Genomic DNA, 22679 nt, shown 5'->3' with positions numbered 1-22679 from the left:
AGAAGCCTTACCATTTTCACTCTTTGCCACAAGGTCACGTAGTTCTTCCGACGGCTTGAAAGAAATACCTCAAAGTAGGGCTCTACTTTTCTCTTCGCTCCAAAATGAAGACACCTTCCTATCCATATCAATACAAGACACTTTTTAAATCATGATATGTAATCAGTGACTCATCTGGCTTTTCTAACCCCAGATTCCCCGCTGTGTCTGTCCCGGAATGAATCCATCATTGCCCCGGGGAAGTATATTAACCCAAATCACAGTCTTCATGCCTGTTTTGGCTTTGGCTGTTCTCATTTGTTGTCTTGGTTGAGTCAGGAACCCAGATAAGGACTCAGCACGAGCTATTAGGCTGGGAGCTCCCTCCTTGCTGCCTCCAACTCAGGTTCAGGATGGCACAGTGGTTTTACGGCCGGAAGGTTCCCGACGGTCCAGCAGGGATTCCGAACCGTCAGTCGACGGAGTTTATTTAAATGTATGCCCTGTGTTTCTTCTGTATTGGCATGAAAAATGTTGGCACAAGACTCCCTCTGCAACACCTTCACCCCACAGAAAACAAGCATAACATGGCACCTTTACTCAACATCAAGCCCGAAGCTGCTATATTTAGAGACTGTTAGTCCAGGGAAATCACCAGAAGTGTTTCCGGTTAGCCACAAGGTGTACCAAGAAAGGATCCTGCATGAGTCCAAGAATGAGCACAAGGCTGGCCTTGAGAGTTAAGAGCTCCGCTTCTGTTAAAGTCAATGTCAAAGCACTTCTACTTAGACCGACTTTCTCAAGATAAGAGAAATCTGGGGTTTACTCAACGAACCAGCTGACACCCCAGCAGTGAAAGAAAGCAAAAAGAGTCTAATAAGTTTTCCTTTTTTAAAGGAAAAGGAAGTCTTATCCATATTTATTAACTTCTTTTCAGAGAGCCACCATTCAGAAATGGAAAAAGCCATGTAGGGGACAGTCCACCATGGTGTGCCCAAGTGATGAGCAAATGTACTGGCCCTTTAGTTCACACAGACTCCCAGGGAATAAAGCAGCTTGGCTCAGGCATCTAGACCCATGGCATAAATGCCACAAAGATAAGCGAAGGGGAACGAGCTGGAGATGGTCGTACAACTCCCCTCGTCTGAAGTTCTCTATTATCCCACCCATTGCCACTAGTAATCTATTAACTACAGTCTTAACCTTCCTAACTGTGAGGATTTGCAGCAGCATTTCCAGGTATAGAGTTAGCAAGTAAGTGTATGATACTGAAGAGTTACTGCTTAATGGGAAGAAAAACGCAAGCTACGGAAGTAATTAGCAAAAGAAAAATGTGAGCTAAGTACTGAAGAAAAGCCTTAATCCAATCATGGTTCAACAAATTATTTGCTTTGCTTTGGTGGAAGAGGAAAATTATTCTTTCCCAGCAAAGGGTGGCAACTCTAATAGATCTGAATGAGTTGCCAGCTGAAGTTAATGTGGATAAATTTGACTGGCTTAATCTTGATGGAGCTTTTTTTTTCTTAATTTTTTATTCATGTATTTGACAGAGATCACAAGTAGGCAGATACGGGGGCTTGATCCCAGGACCCTGAGATCATGACCTGAGCTGAAGGCAGAGGCTTTAACCCACTGAGCCACCCAGGAGCCCCCTGATGGAGCTTTAAACTCCTAATGTGATGTTCATGTAAAGTTTCAGTGCAATTTCAACACATTTTTTGCTCTTCGTCATTTCAAGCGGTGGCCATAGTAAAAGCCACACCAGACTGGCAGAACTGGGGGTGGGGGGGGCTCTCTCTTGCTCTGGCTGGTTTCTAGTGTCCAGGCTTCTGTCTTCTGCAAGACCAAATAGTTAGACGTTAGATTCAGCCGCAGCGCTGAGCTTGACAGCCAGACTTTCTGGGTTCAAGTTCCAGCTCCAGCCGGCAGAGCCATGTGACGCTGTGGTTAATTAATCTTTATTTGTCTGCAAAAATGGGACGATAACTGCACCGATTTCAAAAGGTTTTTTGAGGATTAAATGAAGAAGAACTTAGCAAGTGTTAATGACGCACCGTGTGTGCTCAAAAAATGTCTGCCATGTCATTTTTATTATTAATCTCTCAGGAGCAATCATGTTCTTCTATTTTCATTTAAGTAAATGTATAAAGCCCACTTGATAAGCTAAAGTGAACATTACCTTCTACATGTTATAGTCACGATTTAAAAAAAAAAAATAACCCTTCAGGCGTGGCGGGGTGGCTCAGTTAAGCATCTGCCTTTGGCTCAAGCAATGATCCCAGAGCTGCCCGGCTCCCTGCTCAGCAGGGAGTCTGCTTCTCCCTCTCTCTCTCTCTCTCTCTGAACTAAATAAATAAAATCTTTAAAAAATAAATAAATAAAAATAAACTTTCAAAATTAAATACAGGTATCTCATTTTACTGCACTTTGCCTTTTTCTGACAACATTTTCTGATTCCATGCCCCTGTGTCACACTTTGGTAATTCTCACAATATTTTAAACTTTTTCATTATGATTACACCTGTTAGGGCAATCTGTGAACAGTGATTATAACTCACTGAAAGCTCAGATGATGGTTAGCATTTTTTTAACAATAAGTATTCTTTCACTAAGGTATGTACATTCTTTTTAGACATATGCTATTACACGGTATAATGTGAACAGAACTTTTTTATGCACTGAGAAACCAAAAAATTCATTTGACTCTCTTGATTGCAATTTGCGCTTTGTTGCGGTGGTTGGGAACTGAACTTGGAGTATCTCCGAGGTACGCCTGCGAAACATACCAACTTGGGAGTCAAGCTGGCTCAGGTTCAATTTACTTAGTAGCTAAAGGAGCTAACAAAGATAATTTGTTACCTCTGAGCCTTGGTTTCCTTATCAATAACAAGAATATCAATAACACACCTTGTAAGGAATCAGTCACCTAAAAGAGGACACATTGTCAATAAAATTGCTATTTCCATTATATTTTCTGTGAAAGGCAAATATTGTTTGATACAAAAGTAAAACAAGTCATAACTGTGCTGGCATAATTATAAAACTATTGCAATTAAGAACCCTTCTGCACCAAAACTAATCATTTCCAGCTACTTTTCCTCCCTGATTCTGATAGGTCAGTCTTTTGTCTAAAAAAAACAATTGCAAATTGGGTCCTGTGTCTCATCATTAGCTCTTGTTCAGTAAGACAGTCTGGATTTGAAGACCTAAAGGCCAGAAAGTTCCTTTTGCTCCCTACAGACACTAAGCAATGCATGGAAAACTTTAAGTCATCCTGGTATGGGTTTCTCCTTTGTCCATCGTTCATCCAAACATTCTTTCCCTTTTGGCAACACACTGTGCTTCTAAGCTTCAACAAACATTTCAAAACGCAGTGCTGGCTCAAGTCCAAGCATGCATCTAAGTTCAGACTGCCACGGCCTTTGCAAAATCTTTTCAGTAATTTACATAGAGTTGCAAGGAATAAGCTCCCTGAAGACTCTGATGGCCAAAAATGATTACTTTACTAAAAGAAAAGCAATATTAAATATTGTTACGACTCTATTATGTTTTGAGTATATCCACATAAATGATCACAGCTAAACTTCCAAAGACCATCTATAATTAATCGTCACAGAACAGATGGCCACATGGAGATGACCAGAAGTCAAGTGCCTTGCCCAAGATTATACCTCCCACAGTGAGAATTTATACGTGCAAATGTAGAGCCAGGTCATGTGACCGGGTCCTCTGTCCACTGTCCCTACATGCCATTACCTCTCACTAAGAAGCATTGGCTCAAATGATCGTATTTCACTTGATGCTTCTGAGAGTCTGTGAGAAGCGACCGTCATGGCCATTCTCCAGGTGGGGGAGCTGGGGCTTCCAGAGACCACCTCCCCACAAAGTAAACCTGGTAGTTAAATGCATCGCCATAGCCCTCGGGCAGCAGGGAGGGCTGGACAGCAGAATGCGGCAGGGCAAAATGCCCAGTTTACCCTCAGAATTTAAAGCTCAGCTTTCCAGGATTCCCTCCCAAATGATTTATGTTCCAGTGTTAATAACACTGCCCTTTACAATCTTAGAGTCTCCTCTTGGAGAGGAACTTTATTTATTTTAGGTTGAAGATCTAAAAGGGAAAAAACTACTGTGAGTATCCTTCTTGATAAAAGACAGAATAAAGCTTCTCACCCAGCTAACAATGTTGAGCTTTATAGAAACTGCATTATGAATTACACCTAGAAATTCTGCAATGTTAAATTAATAAAACTGGAAACAGTTCAGTCTGGGAAACATCAAAAGCCATGCACAAAATAGCATTAAAAACAGTTGCCTGGAATCTATATGAAAAGAAAGTGGATGAGTGGTGGCTAGCTGCCCAGAGCAAGGGAGGTTCGGGGGGTTGGGGGGAAATGGACAGTGACTGTTCATGGGTACAGTATTTCTCTAAGGTGTTATCAAAATGTTCTTCAGTCGACTGTAGTAATGGTTACTCACTTCTGTGAATGAATTAAAACTCCCTGAATTGCATACCTTAAATGGGTAAATTATACGGTACATGAATTATATCTCAATAAGGCCATCTGTAAAAAAGGTCACAGACGTTAGGATTCTATTTCTATTACATTCTGAAAAAGGCAAAAAACAGTGACAGAGGGCAGATCAACAGTTGCCAGACACCGGGGGCTGATAGAACATTCCGCATCCTTATTAAGATGGTGGTTGAATGAATCTATACATTTATTTAAAATCACAGAACTACAGCAAAATTTTAAAAGTCAACTTAAAAAAAAAAACAACAAAAAAACTTCAATTGTTTCTTAAAAGCAAATCTGCTTTCATTTAAATTTGTCACTCTTAAAAAAATGTTTATTGATCTTAAAAGTTATTCTGATGGCTTAGAGTGCTGTATCTCTCTACCAAAGGGATTTCTGAAATATTTTGGAGCACATATTAAGTAGTACATTTTTTATTACATGGGGAGAAAGCCAAAGTAGTAAGGTGGGGTGGGGGATTACCAGCCCTCCTACTGTTAGAACTGGAGGGTCCCATGCAGTCAAGCCCCTCCTGAATGCCACAGGTGAATTCAGAGGTCTGCTTAGCATCTGAGAAGCTTATTCTTGATCTCAAGGTGTTTTTAATTCAGCAAAATGTCAAGCATCATGTAACCTATTATTAGAAAGAGAAAAAGTATCTTTTAAGATACAATAGAGAAGACCATTTTCCTTAGCCTAAAATCTGGATTTTCATTTATATGGCATGATAGGAGTCACATGAATCAAGGCCAATGTACTAACATTTGTCCCTCATCTCCTTGTCAGGAGGGAATAGGTCAAGGTTGCTCCAAGGTCAGTGAGAAGGTTTGCATGGAGGGAGAGCCTGCATGGAATCCCCTCTCCAGCCAGGGCACAGGGCTCCCTGGAACTACTCACACCAATGATTTCACTGGGGTCCTGCAACCAGGGCATTTAAATTGAGATGAGGGAGCCTAAGGACGAACTCGACCATATTTGGCAAGGTTTTCATTCCCTGTTTCTTTACCCATAAAACTAGCTCTTTTTTTTTTTTTTAACTGCTTTACTTCCCATGCTTAAGGACAGCCTAATAATAAAAGAAAATGTTTTCCCTTTGCTTTTTGCCTGAAAGAAAGAAAGAAAGAAAGAAAGAAAGAAAGAAAAGGCCAGGGGTAGTGAAGTTGAGCCCCCAAACAACAGCCACAAGTGTGTGGTGAGTTAGATTTAGCCCAGGCCTTTCAGGTCTATTACCCCATTTCATCTCTGCAACAGTGGGCTGGAGTAGGAGATAAGCGTATCATTACTGACTTGGGAATGGAAAGGGGTTTCAGCTCTGGCCTTGAGCCAAGAGCAGAAGATCTGTGGATTAGAGCCCAAGTCCTGATTCCTGAATCCATGAAACCATGACATCACCCTGTTCCTCAGACACTCCAAAGTTCATGCCATCGCCATCCCATTCCTCGCAAGTGACCATACTTCCACTGGTGCACACCCCTAGTTCTTCAGTTGGGTAAGTAAGGAATCCTGTTACATTGCTTCTCCACTTTTTTGTCCTCAACTGAAGAATGCACGTCTCACCCAAAAATGTTCCTGCTGTGGTCAGATGCCTGGGCCTAGCCCTGCCCTCCCTCCGTTTCCAGGCTCAGTCTGTCTTCAAATCTTCTGTAGTGCCCGCAGTTGCCAAGAGATGTACATGGTGAGAGCACTGAGAGGCCATGCTCAGACGCTGTGGCCAAAGGCTGTGGGCTGCAGGCAGTCAAACCTAGGGCTCCTCCTGCCCTCCCGGTGTGTGGTTCCCCCGGACCTTGACCCGGACCACAGCCCGTGACCTTCTCACAGGAAGACCTCACTTCAGTACCGCATGTGTTCTTCCTTTTTCACATGAACTAGAAACTTGTACTCCTCACTGTAGTTTTTAAAATATTTGTACTTCTTGCATCTATATGGCACGATTCCGCCATTTAGAGCAAAATGGATGTGACCATGGGTCACACGCTTACATCCCCATGAGTGCTGAATGTCCAATAACGGGCTTCTGAATGATGGATAAAGGAAGCACTCCTTCATGGGTTCATATATTCCACAGGTCAAATCTTGGCTCTCTCTCCCCTCCAACAAAAATAAATGTCAAAACTACGTGAGCCAGAACAGTCAGTAAAAAGGGTACTGTGCACCTTCATGTCAGGAAAAAGAAGTCCTATTTTCCTGAGGAATAGCATCATGGAATTCCCAAAGCTATTAGTTCCTTCCAATGTCTGTGCACAGGTTGGCTTTGTGGCCACACAGCAGGATGTGTGATTACATGAGAGTCACTGGAAACCACGTTTATCCCACCCACATTTACATCTTTGCATTTATAAATTCTCTTAGCTGGGCAGAGATGGGCAGAAAAGCAAGCTGGACGTGGCTGGGGCCGCCTAATTTTACTAGCTAATGGTTGAATAAAAAGGTCTTTAAATGAGGCTCTGATCAAACTTCCCTGTGAGAATTTTTGCAGCTGAATAGCCAGGGTCTGAAACAGGACGAGGACTTGCTCTCTGATTGAACTGCAGTCATTCCACACACGGGGGAGAGAGGCCAGTGCCTGCCAAACCCACAGCTTGAAAATCTGTTTATCTGCCAAACCAAATGGCTTTGTACCGCTTTTCAGTTGCTTACACCTTATTGTTTAAAAGCCGACACTGGAAACTAAATTAAAACTAGGAGCGGGACGAGAGATGCCTTTGAGAGAAGCGAGTATTGTCTGGGGGTGCTACAGGAAGACGCTGGGCTGGGCACCGATCTGCTTTTTGAGCTGGGGTGTGAGGTTGGTTACACAAGGGTTGGCTTTAAGCTGCTTTGCTACATGTACGTTAATCTCCAATTAAAAGAAAAAGACCACTCCTGCCTGGGGAAAGCTTTTAAAAAAGCTCCCCTTTGAACCTAGGAGGAAAAATTCCAACAGCAATAGTCCTCCCTACAATATGGCATCGGTGAGTACGTGGCCAGAAATAAACAGCATGATCAAATCAGAAAGCACCTTTTAAAGCCATCTAGTCCAACCTGTTCTAAAAGGTCCTGCAGGGGACCCAATGAGGGTCCTGGGTGGCTCAGTCGGGTAACGGTCTACCTTCTGTTCAGGCCATGATCCCAGAGTTTCAGGATCAAGCCCTGTGTTGGGCTCCCCACTCCCCAGAGAGTCTGCTTCTCCCTCAGACCCTCTCCCCTCTTGTGCTCTCTCTCTCTCAAATACATAAATAAAAGATCTTTAAAAAATTTTGTTCATTTTTTAAATTGTGATAAAATACACACATTGACATCTTAACAGTTCTTGAGTATACAATTCAGCAGCATTAAGCTCATTCCTCTCATGTTACTATGACCACCATCTACTTCCAGAACTCTTTTCATCTTGCAAAACTAAAACTCTAAAGCTGTTAAACATGTACTCCTGTGTCCTCCTCCCTCAGCCTCTGATAACCACCATTCTACTTTCTGTCTCTATGAATCTGACTTCTCCAGGAGGACCTCAGGTGAGTGAAATCATACAATACAGCTGGTCCCTGACCTATGATTTTTTTTACTCTACAATGGTGCAAAAATGATATGCATTCAGTAGAAACCGCACCTAGAATCGTGAACTGGGATCATTTCACAGGCTAGCAACAAGCAGTACGTTATTCAATACATAACATGAGATATTCAACACCTTATTATGAAAGAGACTTTCATTAGATGATATCGGCCAACGTTAAGTGTTCTGAGTACATTTCAGGCAGGCGAGGCTCAGCTCCGACGTTCAGCAGGTTAGTGCATATGAAATGCATGGGTTTATTTGGATGTAACTCTAACTTAAGTCAGAGAAATCTGTCTTTGTCCTTTTGTGACTGCCTCTTACCCTCTCTTACCCTCCTATTCTATTCTCGCAAGGTTCATCCACCATTTAGCACGTGTCAGAATGTTCTTTTTAAGGCTGAATAATATTCCAGTGTTATGTACATCCCACATTTTGTTTGTCCACGCACCTGCTGATGGACACTTGGGTTGCTTCCACCCCTCAGCTCTTGAGAATAATGCTGCTATGAACACAGGTGTACAAATAATCCTTTGAGCCCCTGCTTTCAATTTTGGGGGGTATATACCAAAATAGAATTGCTGGATCATATGGTAATTCTATGTTTAATTTTTTGAGGAACTGCCGCCATGTTTTCCACAGTGGCTGCACTGACCCACATTCCCACTAGCAGTGCACAAGAGTTCCAGTTTTTCCACATCCTCACTGACACTTGGATCTTCTGGTTTCTGTTTTTGTTGTTCTGATAGCAGCTAGGTAATTTCTTTTGATACTAACGATTTCACAACAACCACTGACTCTGTGCTTCACGTGTAGCTAGTTCTGAATCCATTGCATCTTGGAATCATCACAACCAGGGGGGGCCCTGGAGCTAACAAGGCCAGCAGCTTGTCAGCAGTCCCACAGCTAGGAAGGGACAGAACTGGAATTTGAGCCCAAACGTGATAATTCCACGTCCTGTGTTCTATCCACCTCATATGCTGCCTTCTTTCTTCCCAAAGGTAGTGGTTTCTGGGCACTGATTAAGATGCCCAGGGACCTCCTGAGCAAGGTTCCTGTCCTGCCTATGGCATATTAATTTGTCAGCCTTGTGATTGGTGAACAAGCCAGAGAGAAAAGAGTACAATAAACTCTTAAGGATAGGAATTTCACACATCCAATGTTTGTTTTCCCCAGAGCACCCACTAAAATGTTCAACACACAATACTCAATAAATAGACATTTGAAAAATAAATTGTAGTTACAGAAACCCAGTAATTACTAATAATCCCATGCCAGTCTGTGTGACTAGAGAAAAAAAGAATACAGAGTGGACAACCACATACTGTGCACATTACAAATTAGTAATCAAGATAACTTACAGTATTTTTCTTCCAATTTCTTGACTCTCACATGAGGTTTATTTTGTTTCTTTATTCCCCATTTATCTCTCACTTCTCTTCTCTTCCCCCCTTCCACTCCTTTTCTATTTATATCTTGGGACCATCTATGGAAATTACTTTGCTTTACTGATTTTATCCAAGCCAAAGTATACCCATTTATGAACCAACCAGAGTAGGAGCCTCTGACCAGTTAGGGCCACCCTATCAATGGGGACGGAGAAAACTTCTGCTGAGCCTTCCACAGAGAAGATGGATCCTGAAACAATCTGGGTTCTGTTAGTAAGAGAGGTAGAGTGATGGCGCTGGGTGGACAGGCAATTGATAACGTCCTTCCATATCCCAAAGTGACAGCCACAGCTTCAAATGTATCAAAACAGTGCTAGAAAGCAGAACTAGAAGCAGAAGGCAGAAATTATGGAGATGAAATATTATAGCATGATAGAGAAAGCTTTCTAATACCCACAGCTGTCCACAAATGAAATGGGCCACTTTGAGCACCTTATCCTGGTCCTGGTGCTTCTCATTATGTGGCTTCCACCACCTGCATTAGGATAAACCTGGGAAGAAACTAACATTTGAGACCTTAGGTTCAAGGGAAAGTGACTACCTGCTAAGGGTTATCTTAAGACACACCACCAGAATCTCCTCCTTCTACAAGATTCTATGATTCAACTATCAAATACCAAGGCAGAGTGGTGGCGTCAATAGCCCAAGGGTTGACATTTGACACCAGATGGGCCGTGTCATTTGTTTAATTGTATAGTCCTATCTTTGCTGAAGACTTATAACCATAGCAACAAAGTAACATTTGAGGGTCATTCACTAAAGTATTCAGAAATTTTTTTTCTACTAGACTTTAGAAAGATTATCCACATGTAAACAAATTTAAGGAAAATTACAATTCTCATTTAGTGGTTATATTAATTCATTTGGTAATATATTCATAATAATTCATTTAAAACTTTAAAAAATAACTGAACTCCATAAAGTAAAAGATACACAGGCAGTTAGGAGATTTAACTTGTTAAGAGTTTCTTTTTTATATATATATTTTAATCCATTAAGTTTGGAACAATTCAAAAAGCCAATGTGGCCCATTATCCAGAGAGACAACAACCAGGCTTTTGTTTAGAGAGACAAAAACCAACTCTTACAGTGCTCATTTGATTATATTGAGGACCATGAACTCCGTATTAAAATTTCATTTGAAGCCAGGGACTGTGTCTATAATGCTGTATGTCTGTCACTCTCTCATGAAGCCTCTCATTATTTAAGGAGGCAGTCCCTTTTATTCTGTACCTACTGTGTACCAGAAACTGCATTAAGAGATTAGAGCTCTGCCAATCACCACCACAGACTTGGGTATTACTAAATGGTGAGCTTAAGTAACTTACCTAAAGTCATAAGCAGGGGAACCAAGACAGGCACTCAGATCTGTTTAACTTGGAAGCCCATTTTCTTTTTACCATTTTATATTATATCCCGTCAAATTAATCATCCCTCAAAGGCACTGAATACAACAGATGATCAGTCTGATGTATCTGATTATGCAAGGTAGTTGCTGGCATCATTGCCAAATCATGCCATTCGACCAAATACTGCCATTCCTAGTTATGGTAATTCTTTCGATAAACTAATTTATATATCATAAACATGATCCCAATACCAAGCTGCTGCTTTACAACATATTCTCCTTTTAAATACCACAGAAACTTAGACCTTAACTCCAAATTAACTGCTTATTTCTTCAACAGTGCTACCATTACCAAGAGTATGTTGGGTAAGAAGACCATTTAGGACAGGGATCAAGTACCTACGTGTTAGTGACTATAAGCTTAAGCCTTCCGATGTCATGTAAAGCAACAATAAATGTTACTTTTCAACTCCAAATTAATCTCCGTGGAAGCACCTGTTAGCTCCTGGGCAAATCATCCACCTAATTCCGAGCAGTCAACAAGTGCTTACTATCTCTTCATCATTTGGCAGTACCATATGCAGCCAAGAGTTTGGCAGTAAGTTGATTGTGATGGAAACAAAATTGGCTTCTCACCAAAAGGCTCCAATGAGTCTCCCTTTTATACAATAAAATCCAACATTTCGTATTCTGGGCAATAATTTTCCACGCCATCCGCCACCTTACTAGAACAAGTTCTTGGGCCTTGGAATGATTCCTGCACAAGTTACTCAAGAACTAAGTTCCATACTAAATACAACTAAACATAAGAAGTGGACATTCCCTTAAGAAAATGTTATATCTGGGGCACCTGGGTGGCTCAGTGGGTTAGGCGTCTGCCATCAGCTCAGGTGGTGATCCAGGGATGGAGCCCCACCTCTCCCTCTCCCTCTGTCCCATTATGCACACACACTCTTTCTTTGTTTCAGATAAATAAATAAAATCTTTTTAAAAAGTAAGAAAGTAAAAGAAAATGTTGTATCTATTTACAACATTCATAGTGCATAAATTCCTCCAGGGGCAGGTCTGCTTACAATTATATCCACACAAGGGCCATAACGGCCACTTTTGCCCCAGTGTTTTCTGATTGCTCTTCCCTTTCCCTTGCACTCACACTGGCTTTGTGTCATCACTCATTATACTGCTATTTTCAAATCATGTAAGTGATTCTCTTTTTAAAAAAATAAGATGTGGGCACCTGGGTGGCTCACTCAGTTAAGTGGCTGCCTTCAGCTCAGGTCATGGTCCCAGGATGCTGGGGTCTTGGGGTCAAGTCTTACATCAGGCTCCCTTTTCCCTCTTTCTGTTCCTGCCCCCACTCATGCTCTCTCTCTCTCTCTCTGTCTGAAATACATACATACATAAATACATACACACATAAAATATTTTTTAAAATAAATAAAAATTTTAAAAATTTAAAAATAAAGATGTACAAAGGTACAAAAAAACCAGCATTCACCCATAATGCAGAAATAATCACTAAATAATCACCCATAATGCAGAAATAATCATTAAAACTTTAGTATAATTACTGATATACATAGCTTACAGATTAGTGTCCCACCAATGCATATTTTATTTCAGAAATAGTATCATAGTTACCTACACATATGTGTTAAGCCTTTTATTTTTTTTTTAATTTGTCAATTTGTTTATTTTTATTTTTTAAATTTTAATTCTAGTAGAGTTAACATACAATGTTATATTATTTTCTGGTGTACAATATAGTGATTCAACTTTTTTTTTTTTTTTTTTTTGCATTTATTCTGTGCAAATTTACTCCCGGGCCATAAGTTTTTGTTTCTTCAGTTTCTTCTGGGATATCTTTTTCTTCTGTGCAACCTCCTCTTCTGGTTTAGGAACAATCTGCTCTTTTTCAGTAAGGATCATCTCAATGTGGCAGGGAGAGCTCATGTATGGGTTAATGCGACCATGAGCCCTGTAAGTCCTACGCCGCATCTTGGGGGCTTTGTTCACCTGAATGTGCTCAATGACCAAAGAATCGACATCTAAACCCTTAAGTTCATCATTACTCTCTGCGTTTTTAAGCATGTGCAGTAAAAATTCAGCACTCTTCTTGGGCCACCGACCTTGTGTCCAGCCCCACTGTCTGGCCTGGGCACACCTACCAACTCCACCACTGTAGTGACAGAATGGCACACACTGTTTCTGCAAAGTGACATCTTTCAGATACTTGATGGCTTTTCGGATATGCATATCCTTGATGGCCTGGGCAGTTTCACGTGTGTTCTTCAAGTGAACACGGAGATTTGAACCTCTTGACTTGCATGATTTCATAGGGTTTTCCGGGTCAAGCGAATAGCGAACCATGTTCAGAGGTCACTCACCCCAGGCCGCTGAGAGGAAGAGTGATTCAACTTTTTAAAAACACCTTTCATTTTAGTAATGTAATTTAATACTATGTTTAAAGATATATTCAAGGTGTTCCATTGTTATGGATGTATCTTAATTTGTATTTGCTTAATAAGCCTCCTATCAGACTGGAGCTTGTGGAATTCTGGGCTCCCCCATGGGTTTATTTATTTATTTTTTAAATATTTTATTTATTTATTAGAGACAGGCAGAGAGAAAGGGGAAGCAGGCTCCCTGCTGAGCAGAGAGCCCACAGGATGCAGGGCTCCATCCCAGGACCCTGAGATCATGACCTGAGAGGAAGGCAGAGGCTTAACTCACTGAGACACCCAGGCGCCCCTCCCCCATGGGTTTTAAACTCTAATAGACTCTTCCATGCTGCTGGTCTCAAAGGGACTGCTCTGGGTCATAGTACCCAATGAGTTAGAAGGAGGCATTCTTTACCAAATTGTGTTTCTTTCTTTCTCTTTTCTTCTTTGCATTCAGGCACAAGATAAAACATATTTTTTGATGTGGGGTGTGGTCAAAGAAGCATGAAAGTCACTGTTCTATCCCCAAAAATTAGAGGATAGAGCTTAAATAATTTTAAAAATAGAACTGAACCATTGTAACTAGATTAAGAAATTATTTTATTGCCTGAACATTAAAAGATTTCAAAACACCCACTAAGATTTTCACAATGGTTTCCATGATGATGAATATCAAAAGGTACATCTTTCTGATGTTGAAAAATCAAGTATGGCCACCATGGGCTTCACCTCAGAAGGCTCTCCAGTGATGACTACATTCATTCTTTTCCTCCCTCCCCCTCTCTCAGGGGCAAACTGAAAATGAACAGAGTAGAAGGTGGTAGAAAGAACCCTGAGGAAAAAGCCGTGTTCTATGGTAAGGAAGGTGGGGCTACAGGCAAATGACTGGGTCTGGGGCCTTTGAAGCAGGAGGAAGTATCACTTCCTTGCCGGCCCCCTCCCTTGGGCCTCCTGTCAGGCCGCTGGCTACAGTTCTGCTCTCCGTGACACAGCTTCCCCATGGAAAGCAGAAGTGGTCCTCCCTCTCCAGAGGGTCTCTCTGAGACGAGCTTCTCTGTTCCCCTCACCCCCGTGGGGGTTAACATTTACAGGAAGAGCAGAGGCACCCCGAAGGCCCAAAAGCCAAGAAGACGTCATTGCATTAGTTGGAGGCAGAATGGATGCAGATCACCTCACCAATGCTGAAAAGTGGGCCCAAGGAAGTCGTGACAGCTCCCCACCAGATGTTGTACCAAGAGATAGAGGAAGGAGGGCTGGAGCGACATGTTGGCAAAGACCTTTCAATCAGCATGGCTTGGGATCAAGAGTGAGTTCGGATGTTCACGGAATGGTGGGAGTGTGGGCACACACTGCATTATTTGACTTGCCTGAGGTGTGAACTGTCAAAAGGAGAGAAGACAGATTTAAAAGACCCTCTGAGCTACAGGAATAGCTCAGACTTCTGCCCAGTGTTCTACAAGCCAATGGGGGCAGAGCCTAGAACGTTAAGAAACACCCTCTCAAGTGGATTCTGTAAAGGTATCCTTATTCATATAATTTTACCGGACATCATTTATATAAGTCAGCATCACAAGTAATGAACAGTTACAACAACACAAACCAATAATCTCTTCCCATAAATGCTCAGCTCCTATTGTGTCAACTCATGGTTTGGGGACCTTGAAAGGGGACAGGCAGAGAGCTGACGAGAGGGGCCAGAGAAGGGAGACTGGAATATGTGAAGGCTAACAAAGACAGCCGAATAATAAAACTCTGAAACAATTCTACATAAATGAAAATGACATCCCGATGGCAAATAGAACTTTCAAGAAATATTTTGTGACAGGTAAGGAACGTTGACAGTACTAAGAGAAAGTGAAGCACAGAACAAGGTTGAGGAAAAAGTCCAAGAATAAAGAACAAAGGCTATATTCTCTGGCCCTGCAACTTGTCAGCATGGACGTACCTTTTTAACACATCATCCCAAGTCATTATTTGAACTTGCTCTTCTAAATTACAAGACAGCCCTTCCAGTTAATTTAAGCCAAAGATATCCAAAAGAAGGTCCAAGTCTTGAAATGGGGCTGTTCCAAAAATTCTAATTCCTCAACTGGCAGATTCCCATACATTGTCTACACTTGGGCTTCTCCCCTAAATGGGAACTTACTCAAAATAAATTTCAGAAATGATGATAGAGTCAACTCAACATTTCACCATTTAAGTATCAGGAAACTGGACAGCTGTAAGAAATCTTTCAATAGTTCTGACTGGGGGAAAAAAAAAAAAAAAGAAACTTCCTCTTGTATGTCCTTCTCTTCATCACCAATCTTTAGAGATGGTAGGCAATGTGTGTCCATTGTAAAAGTGTGGGCTTTAAGGGCGCCTGGCTCATAGAAGGTGCTCAGTAAAGGAGTGCATATTTTAATGAGCATCTTATGGATCCTGTCTCCCCTACTTTATATTTTCACTACAAATGATGCTCTCACTGTTCTAACAACCACACAAGGAAGCTTGTAAGGTTCAGGGAAGGAACTTCTAGTAGTGGCTGCAGGTAACCCTTTGGTAAAGTGTTACCTGGGTGTTTCTTTTTGAACCAATAAGCCCCGATAGCCCCAAGACAGTCACTAGAGCTGTTTGGGCAATAGCCCATATAGCTGTCACCTTGGTCGTTACCAGGGCTACCCCCTCCCCAAGCAGGAAGCAGTGCTGAAAGGCACAGAAACTCACCTCCCTGAGTATGCCTTTAAGTGCCCTGCTTGATGGTACAATTACCAAGTCATAGAAGAAAATTACCTTGTGGCTCCCCGTTTAAAAATGTTTATTAAGTGATAATTTCTTTTATGTAATTGAGTACCTACTACAGAAGCAAAGGCAGAAAAGTGGGGAACACTCTAAAGTTAGAGCCAGAAAACATACCTACTCTGCCCAGTGGTGCCACTTAACCAAGTCTGTAACCTTGGACATGACACTAAACCTCTTTTTTTTTGTATCTGTCCCTGCCTACCCTGGGATCCATGGCAGGTTCAAATGAAATCAGAGCTCAGTAAGGCTTTTGACACTGGAATCAGCAACTCTCAGGAATTGCTTCCAACAAGCAAAAGGTGTGAGCATAGTCACTGCCGGGTAGAGCCCAAGAGTGATCTGAGGCCACCTCTGTCATCAATGAGTCATTGGTCAGTGTCCCAACTAATAACTGTAGTGACCTTTCAATGTTAATACTATCCATGCCTGAAGACATGGAGGTCATTGGGATCAGAAGTGTGAGCAAGATGTAACAACTTTTCATACTGTAAACATGTGCAAATTGTATTCTTATTTATACGGATTTACATTTGTATGGGTTTATGGACAATATCCCTTGAAGGTTGTTAAATTACATCTCTGTGTATTCATTTGAACCAACTGACATCTCAGATGTTTTGGTGATTTATTTTTTAATACAAATAGAATGGAACTAGGGGGCTTAGAGAGTCATAGCTTCACAAAACTGTGGACCACTTTTCTACTAAAACAACAACAACAACAACAATAACACCCTGGTGTTTGGCGGTGGGGCGATATTGCAAAGTCTTCATATATCTTGGCAACATCTATGACTCTAAAAAAAAGTCTTTTTGATTGGACAGACTACTTTTGCAAGCTATATCTCACCACTCCCGGTCAAGCCCTTAGCCCCAGGAAAACAGCAGAGTAAATTGTCCTGCGTAGAGATTACCACTTAGAGCACTGACACTGGGTTAACTAGACAGTCAAAAATCCCTGTTTTAGAAACCAGGAGAGAGACCAGAGGGCTTCAAATGCCTAAGGAACCAGCCTTGTTCCTTGGCCTTGCACAGAGCCAAACTCAGAGCCAACCTTCATTCCCTCTTCCAAGTAATCCTGACTGCATGATAGGCATTGGGGTTAGCTAGTGTTTTGGACAAGACAGAGCTGTTTGCAGAGAGCTTTCACTGCAGTGGTGAAAACAGACTAGACACACACGGACAAATCTGTAACTCTGGTTACTGCTGTGAAGGAAATGTTGGCTGCATAAATGACCCAAGTCATTAACCCAACCTATTCCATATCACAGCTCTGGTCAATGATGGGAGAGACCTAAATTTAGGTTTTCCAGCCCCTGTTTTCTCTTTCCTTACATAGGCTGACCTCTACCCTTCACTCAGGAAGAGGGTTTTACCCTACTCTGCAACCAAAGAGGCCTGGTCACCAAAAGTCCCTTGGGATCAAATTAAATTTCTTCAAGCCTCAAGACATTTATCTCCTTACCTCAGAAGGAAAACCCAGGACTAACTAAATCCTACCCTTTTTCCAGCAAAGTTAGCTTACTCAGGAAGGACTTCTGGGGACTTAGGAAATTCCTATACTCCTTCAGTGCCTGTTCCCCTTAGCTTTCACCTATACAGGGACAAATAGGCCTGCCCTCCTAAACCCTACAGGCAGCGTGGGGAGCAGCCAACAAATCAGAAGAAAGCCAAACATCCTTAAGAGCTAGTGCTCAGGGTGAGTGAAGTTCCCAGAGGTAGCTTCGCAGACAGCAAATCTCTGGTGTATTTATTAAGCAGCTTTACTAGGAAGGTCAGATGGCTGAATCAGACATGAAGTTCCAGCTTTAAAATCAACAAACTGCAAAGAACCAGGGAACCCTGCTTTAATGGATAGAATTATTTGCAATGCATTAATAACAGCGCCATTTATGGAAAGCCTGTGTATGCGCTTGGGGCATTACATGCAATAAATAGCTCCGAAGGTAAACATGTTCTCCCAGAGATGAAAAAAACCCACAAAGGTAATTTCAATAATAGGCCCAAGTTGACACGCAGTTAGGAAACTGCAAGGCCCAGACTCAACTGGGGTTTCTGGCAAAGAAGCTGGGTGGGTTTGGGATAATTCAAACACACACACATACACACACTCAAGGAAATACAACCAGACGACCACGTCAGCTATTAGTAGGAACGTTACAAACGCACAGCTTGGAGAAGATGCCGCACTGGGCCGAGATAACGCCGGAAAGCGGGAACTGACGCTTACACCCTTCCCCCAGGGCGAAGGAAAGGCAACCCCTGAATTCTTAAAATAACTCCCGCTTCCTCTCCTCCGGCTAAGGCACGGGACTGCTGGTCTGCAGGCCAGGAGGCGCCGGGCTCAGCGGGAGGGTGCGCACGAGCCTTTGCCGCAACCCCTCGACGTCACGCTCCCTCCCGGGGCTCCCGAGGAGTGCAGCTGCCCGCGGGCCTGGCAAACAGCCCGATTCGAGTCCCATCCCTCATCTCAGGGAGCCCGGGGCCCAGCGGGAGACCGGATTGTGCAACCCGAGGAGTCCCCGCCAGGATCCCCGCCAGGATCCCCGCCGCGCGCCGGCTCTGCGCGGAGATGGGCTTCCCCGAGGCGCACCGATAGTGGCCAGAACTGGGACCGCAACCAGCCCTCTGGTCGGCGCCCACACCTCCCACCGCCCCCGAGTGCGCCGCCGCGGGAAGGACACCTGCGGAGCTACCCGCCCCCGTGTACCCCCGCTCCCCAGGGCCCGGCCACCCACAGGCCGGAGGCACTGGGTGCCCTCACCGCCCGGGCCCGCGCCCTTGCTGCCAGGAGGCGGCGCGCGCCGGCAGCCACCCCCAACCCCCGGCCCAGGGCCGCCGGGGCACACGGGACTCCGGCCAGTGCCACGGCCGCGGCTCCTGCCCGCCCCGCCCCGGCGCCGGCGCCCACCCCAGGGCTCGCCCTTGGGACTCACCAGCTCCGGGTGAAAGTTGCGGGGCGGCGGCGGCGGCGCTCCACGGTGACTCGAGTTCAGAGCGGGGGGCGCGACGGGGCGGCCCCGTGGGGCCCGCGCAGGGCAGGCTGCGGGCTCGGGGCCCTCGGTGGCGCGGCCGCCCCGCCTGCCGCGGGCTGGAGGCTGCAGCGCGTCGGGCCCGGAGGCGCCACGGCAGGGGATCGAGCGGCGGACTGCCCGGAGCGGCGGGAGAGGAACTGGCTGTCGCTGGGCTCGGCCGAGAGGTCCCAGCTACTTCCTGGTGCTCGGATTTGCATACTGCGCCGGGAGGGCGGGGAAGTGACCGTTTGGCCCCTGCCCAAGGTTTGGGTCTTTGGTGTGGCCGTCGCGCGAGCTTTGATGGCAGAGAGACTTAGCCTCTCATTGTGGTGCTCGAGAATGTGGAGCCGCTGGGGCCCAGGATCCTCCTGTGACGGGGACAGAAGGATCTTCCAAGGAGATCTCCGCAGCCTGGACGTGGTAGCCTGGCGAGAAAACCTCTCGCGTCTCCTTTGCTTCTTTTCCATCCTACTCCGTATTGTCAGGAAGTGAGGTGGCCCTGGCAGCAGAGGGGGCGCGCTCTGATCCCCCGCATCTGGAGTTCTCAAGCAAGAGGGATGAGTTGTGCCGAATGGGTGTTCAGGGTCTCACTGAGTTCTTAGTAATCAGTACAGAATAAGCTCCTTAAGGTTGTGCACGGGGATGTTCCGCGTGTAGAGTTGGGGCGGAGGGTGACTATGGAGTTGAATGGCCTGTCAAATTACTCAGTTCCTCAAAACTTCGATGTCCTCCCAGGAAAATGGAGATGAGGGTGCCTACCTCGGAGGGCCACTGGGAGGATGAAATGCGTTGTGTAAAGGGTTCTCACTGTGCCTAGAACACAGTGATGGTAGCTCTTACCCGTTCATTCCTGCCCTCTCTCCCTCCCGGCATGGAGCACAGTGCTTGGCACACAGCAAGCGCATAATCAATGTTTGTGGAAAGAATGATTGCATCTTCAAGCCCATGTTCCAACTCGGTAAATGCCACATAGAAATCCAAAATTATAATATTAGTCCCAGTCACAGCGGATGACCAATTGTTCTAAGCGAGATTCACTAGGATCCCAACATTACACTGCAGTGTAGAATTTACAGGGAAATAAACAGTGCCCTGTAGGAGATTTCCTCTTTGTATTAATAACAGCAAACACATAGGGCCTATCAGGTGCCAGACATTTCGCTAAGCCCTTTAGATTGATTACCTTTCATTAATATGTTCTTTCTTTAAATTATTATTCTTTTAAGTCAAAGTATAGGGGCGCCTGGGTGGCCAAGTCGGTTAAGTGTCTGCCTTCAGCTCGGGTCTTGATCCCAGGGTCCTGGGATTGAGCCCCTCCTAGGGCTCCCTGCTCAGCGGGGAATCTGCTTCTTCCTCTCCCCTCTGCCCCTCCCCCCTGCTTGTGCGCCACCCACCTGCAAGCGTGCTCTCTCTGTCTCAAATAATTGAATAAATAATCTTAAAAATTTTGTTAAATTAAAAATCAAACTGTAGTTGACACACAATGTTACATTAATGGTAATTCAACAAGTCTATACATTAATGCTATGCTCACCACTAGTGTAGTTACAATCTGCTATCATACAACACTATTACAATAACATTGACTATATTCCCTATGCTGTACTTTTCATTCCCATGACTTATTCATTCCATAACTTGAAGCCTGTTCGTTCCCACTCCCCTTCACCTCTTTTGCCCAACACCACCCATCTCCGCTGGCAACCATCAGTTTGTCCTCTGTATTTAGGGGTATGTTTCTGCTTTGTTTGTTCATTTGTTTTATTTTTTAGATTCCACATATAAGTGAAATCATATGGTATTTGTCTTTCTCAGTCTGACTTATTTCACTTAGCACAATGCCTTATAGATCCATCCATGTTGTCACAAATGACAAGATCTTATCCTATTTTTATGGCTGAATAATGTTCTATTGTGTGTGTGCACACACAAACTATTTTTAATTTTTTGAGGAACCTCCATACTGTTTTCCACAGTGGGTGCATCAGTTTACATTCCCACCAACAGTGTATGAAGGTTCCTTTTTCTCCACATCCTCATCTGTTATTTCTTGCTTTTTTGATTTTAGCCATTCTTACAGGTGTGAGGTGCTCTCGTTGGGGTTTTAATTTTATTTCCCCGAAGGTTAGTGATGTTGAGCATCTTTTCATGTGTCTGCTGGCCATCTGTATGTCTTCTTTGGAAAAATACCTGTTCAGGTTTCCTGTCCATTTTTTTAAATTTTTACTTTTTCAGTGTTCCAAGATTCATTGTTTATGTACGATACCCAGTGCTCCATGCAATACGCACCCTCCTTAATACCCACCACCAGGCTCACCCCTGCCCATTTTTTAATCAGATCATTTGGGGTGTTTTGTTTTGTTTTGTTTTGGGTTTTTTTGGTGTTGAGTTGTATAAGTTCTTTATATATTTTGAATCAGATATATCATCTGCAAATATCCTTTTCTATTCAAGAGGTTGCCTTTTCATCATGATGATGGTTTCCTATGCTGTGCAGAGGTTTTTTATTTTGATGAAGTCCTAATAGTTTATTTTTGCTTTTGTTTCCCTTGCCTCAGAAGACATATCTAGAAAAACAGCTCTAGGTGATGTCCAAGAGTTTACTGCCTATGTTTTCTCCTAGGAGTTTTATGGTTTCAGGTCTTACATTTAGGTCTTTAATCCATTTTGAGTTTATTTTTGTGTATGATGTAAGAAAGTGGACCAGTTTCATTCTTTTGCATGTAGCTGGGTTTTTTCCCCAGCACAATTTATTGAAGAGAATGTCTTTTCCCGCAATGGATATTCTTACTCTCTTTACTGTAGCTTAAATGACCATTTAAGTGTGGGTTATTAACAACATTCTTAGGAGGCTTGTTTCCCCCCGAGGCTAAGGCCATGGTCACGTAACCACCATAACAGAATCCTCTGCAGCAGTAGTTGATTACTGGTAACAGACAGCGAAGGTTTGCAAAGCATTGCCTCAGGCAACAAGAAGAGGTAGGATGGTTTATACCTGTGATGTTCACTAGTATGTAGCTGCTTAGTTTCTTGCTAAAGAGGAGGGGGTGGGTTACGTGTTGGAAAGTATTGAATGTGTGAATGAAATCTGTTACGGATCCTATGGAGTAATGCACTACCTGAGACCCCATTTCTTGGACCTTTCTTCAGGATGACCTCTCAAATATATTGGCCCTAAATTAAAATAGCTACTATTACCAATGAGCCCTTGAGATCCTGACAAAAGACATGTGGTTGGGACACAAAATATTTGGTGCTGGTTCATCCATCTGGAGTGTCCTGTCAGGGGTTTGGGGAATGTCTGACAGAACAAGTAATAAAGCATCATCAGGCAGAGCTGGGCTTACACTCAGCTCTATCACTTCTAACTCCTTACATCACGCATATATGTAGGTTCCTGTTCCTAGGTTCCTGTCATTATTCTTCTTTGGGGTGGGGGGAGAAATCAATATCCATTCCCACTTCTCAGGCTGCATTCATATATCCTGAAAATTTCCCCACCTACTCTCCGTATTTGTCTTTCTTAAGTCCCATGAAAGTTCTAGGGGCTCCTGGGTTGTTCAGATGGTCAGGCGTTTGCCTTCAGCTCAGGTCATGATCTCAGGGTCCTGGGATCGAGTCCT

At 43.6% G+C, this 22679-nt stretch overlaps 2 protein-coding genes across 3 annotated transcripts in view; both read right to left on the bottom strand.

Moving 5' to 3' along the window:
• LYN (LYN proto-oncogene, Src family tyrosine kinase) overlaps window positions 1-19082 on the bottom strand; it is a 116948-nt gene extending 97866 nt beyond the window's left edge. For both annotated transcript variants that reach the window (XM_032882578.1, XM_032882580.1), the window contains exon 1: window positions 18979-19082. The gene's annotated coding sequence lies outside the window, so the exon portion shown is untranslated. The remainder of the gene's footprint in view (window positions 1-18978) is intronic.
• LOC116882287 (60S ribosomal protein L17-like) lies at window positions 12615-13219 on the bottom strand. The gene has a single exon (XM_032882582.1). It carries the CDS (start codon window positions 13189-13191, stop codon window positions 12637-12639), a length of 555 nt encoding a protein of 184 aa, XP_032738473.1. The 5' UTR covers window positions 13192-13219; the 3' UTR covers window positions 12615-12636.
• Window positions 19083-22679: the final 3597 nt, after the last annotated feature.

This window comes from Lontra canadensis, unplaced genomic scaffold (assembly GCF_010015895.1).
Source record: "Lontra canadensis isolate GAN:19392208 unplaced genomic scaffold, GSC_riverotter_1.0 scaffold83, whole genome shotgun sequence".
Taxonomy (NCBI): domain Eukaryota; kingdom Metazoa; phylum Chordata; class Mammalia; order Carnivora; family Mustelidae; genus Lontra; species Lontra canadensis.
The sequence above is the reverse complement of the archived record's forward strand: the minus strand, read 5'-3'. Positions and strand labels throughout refer to the sequence as shown.

What these genes read in the sequence shown, in the direction of transcription:
- LOC116882287 (XM_032882582.1), bottom strand. Translation starts at nt 13,191, where the DNA reads ATGGTTCGCTATTCGCTTGACCCGGAAAACCCTATGAAATCATGCAAG.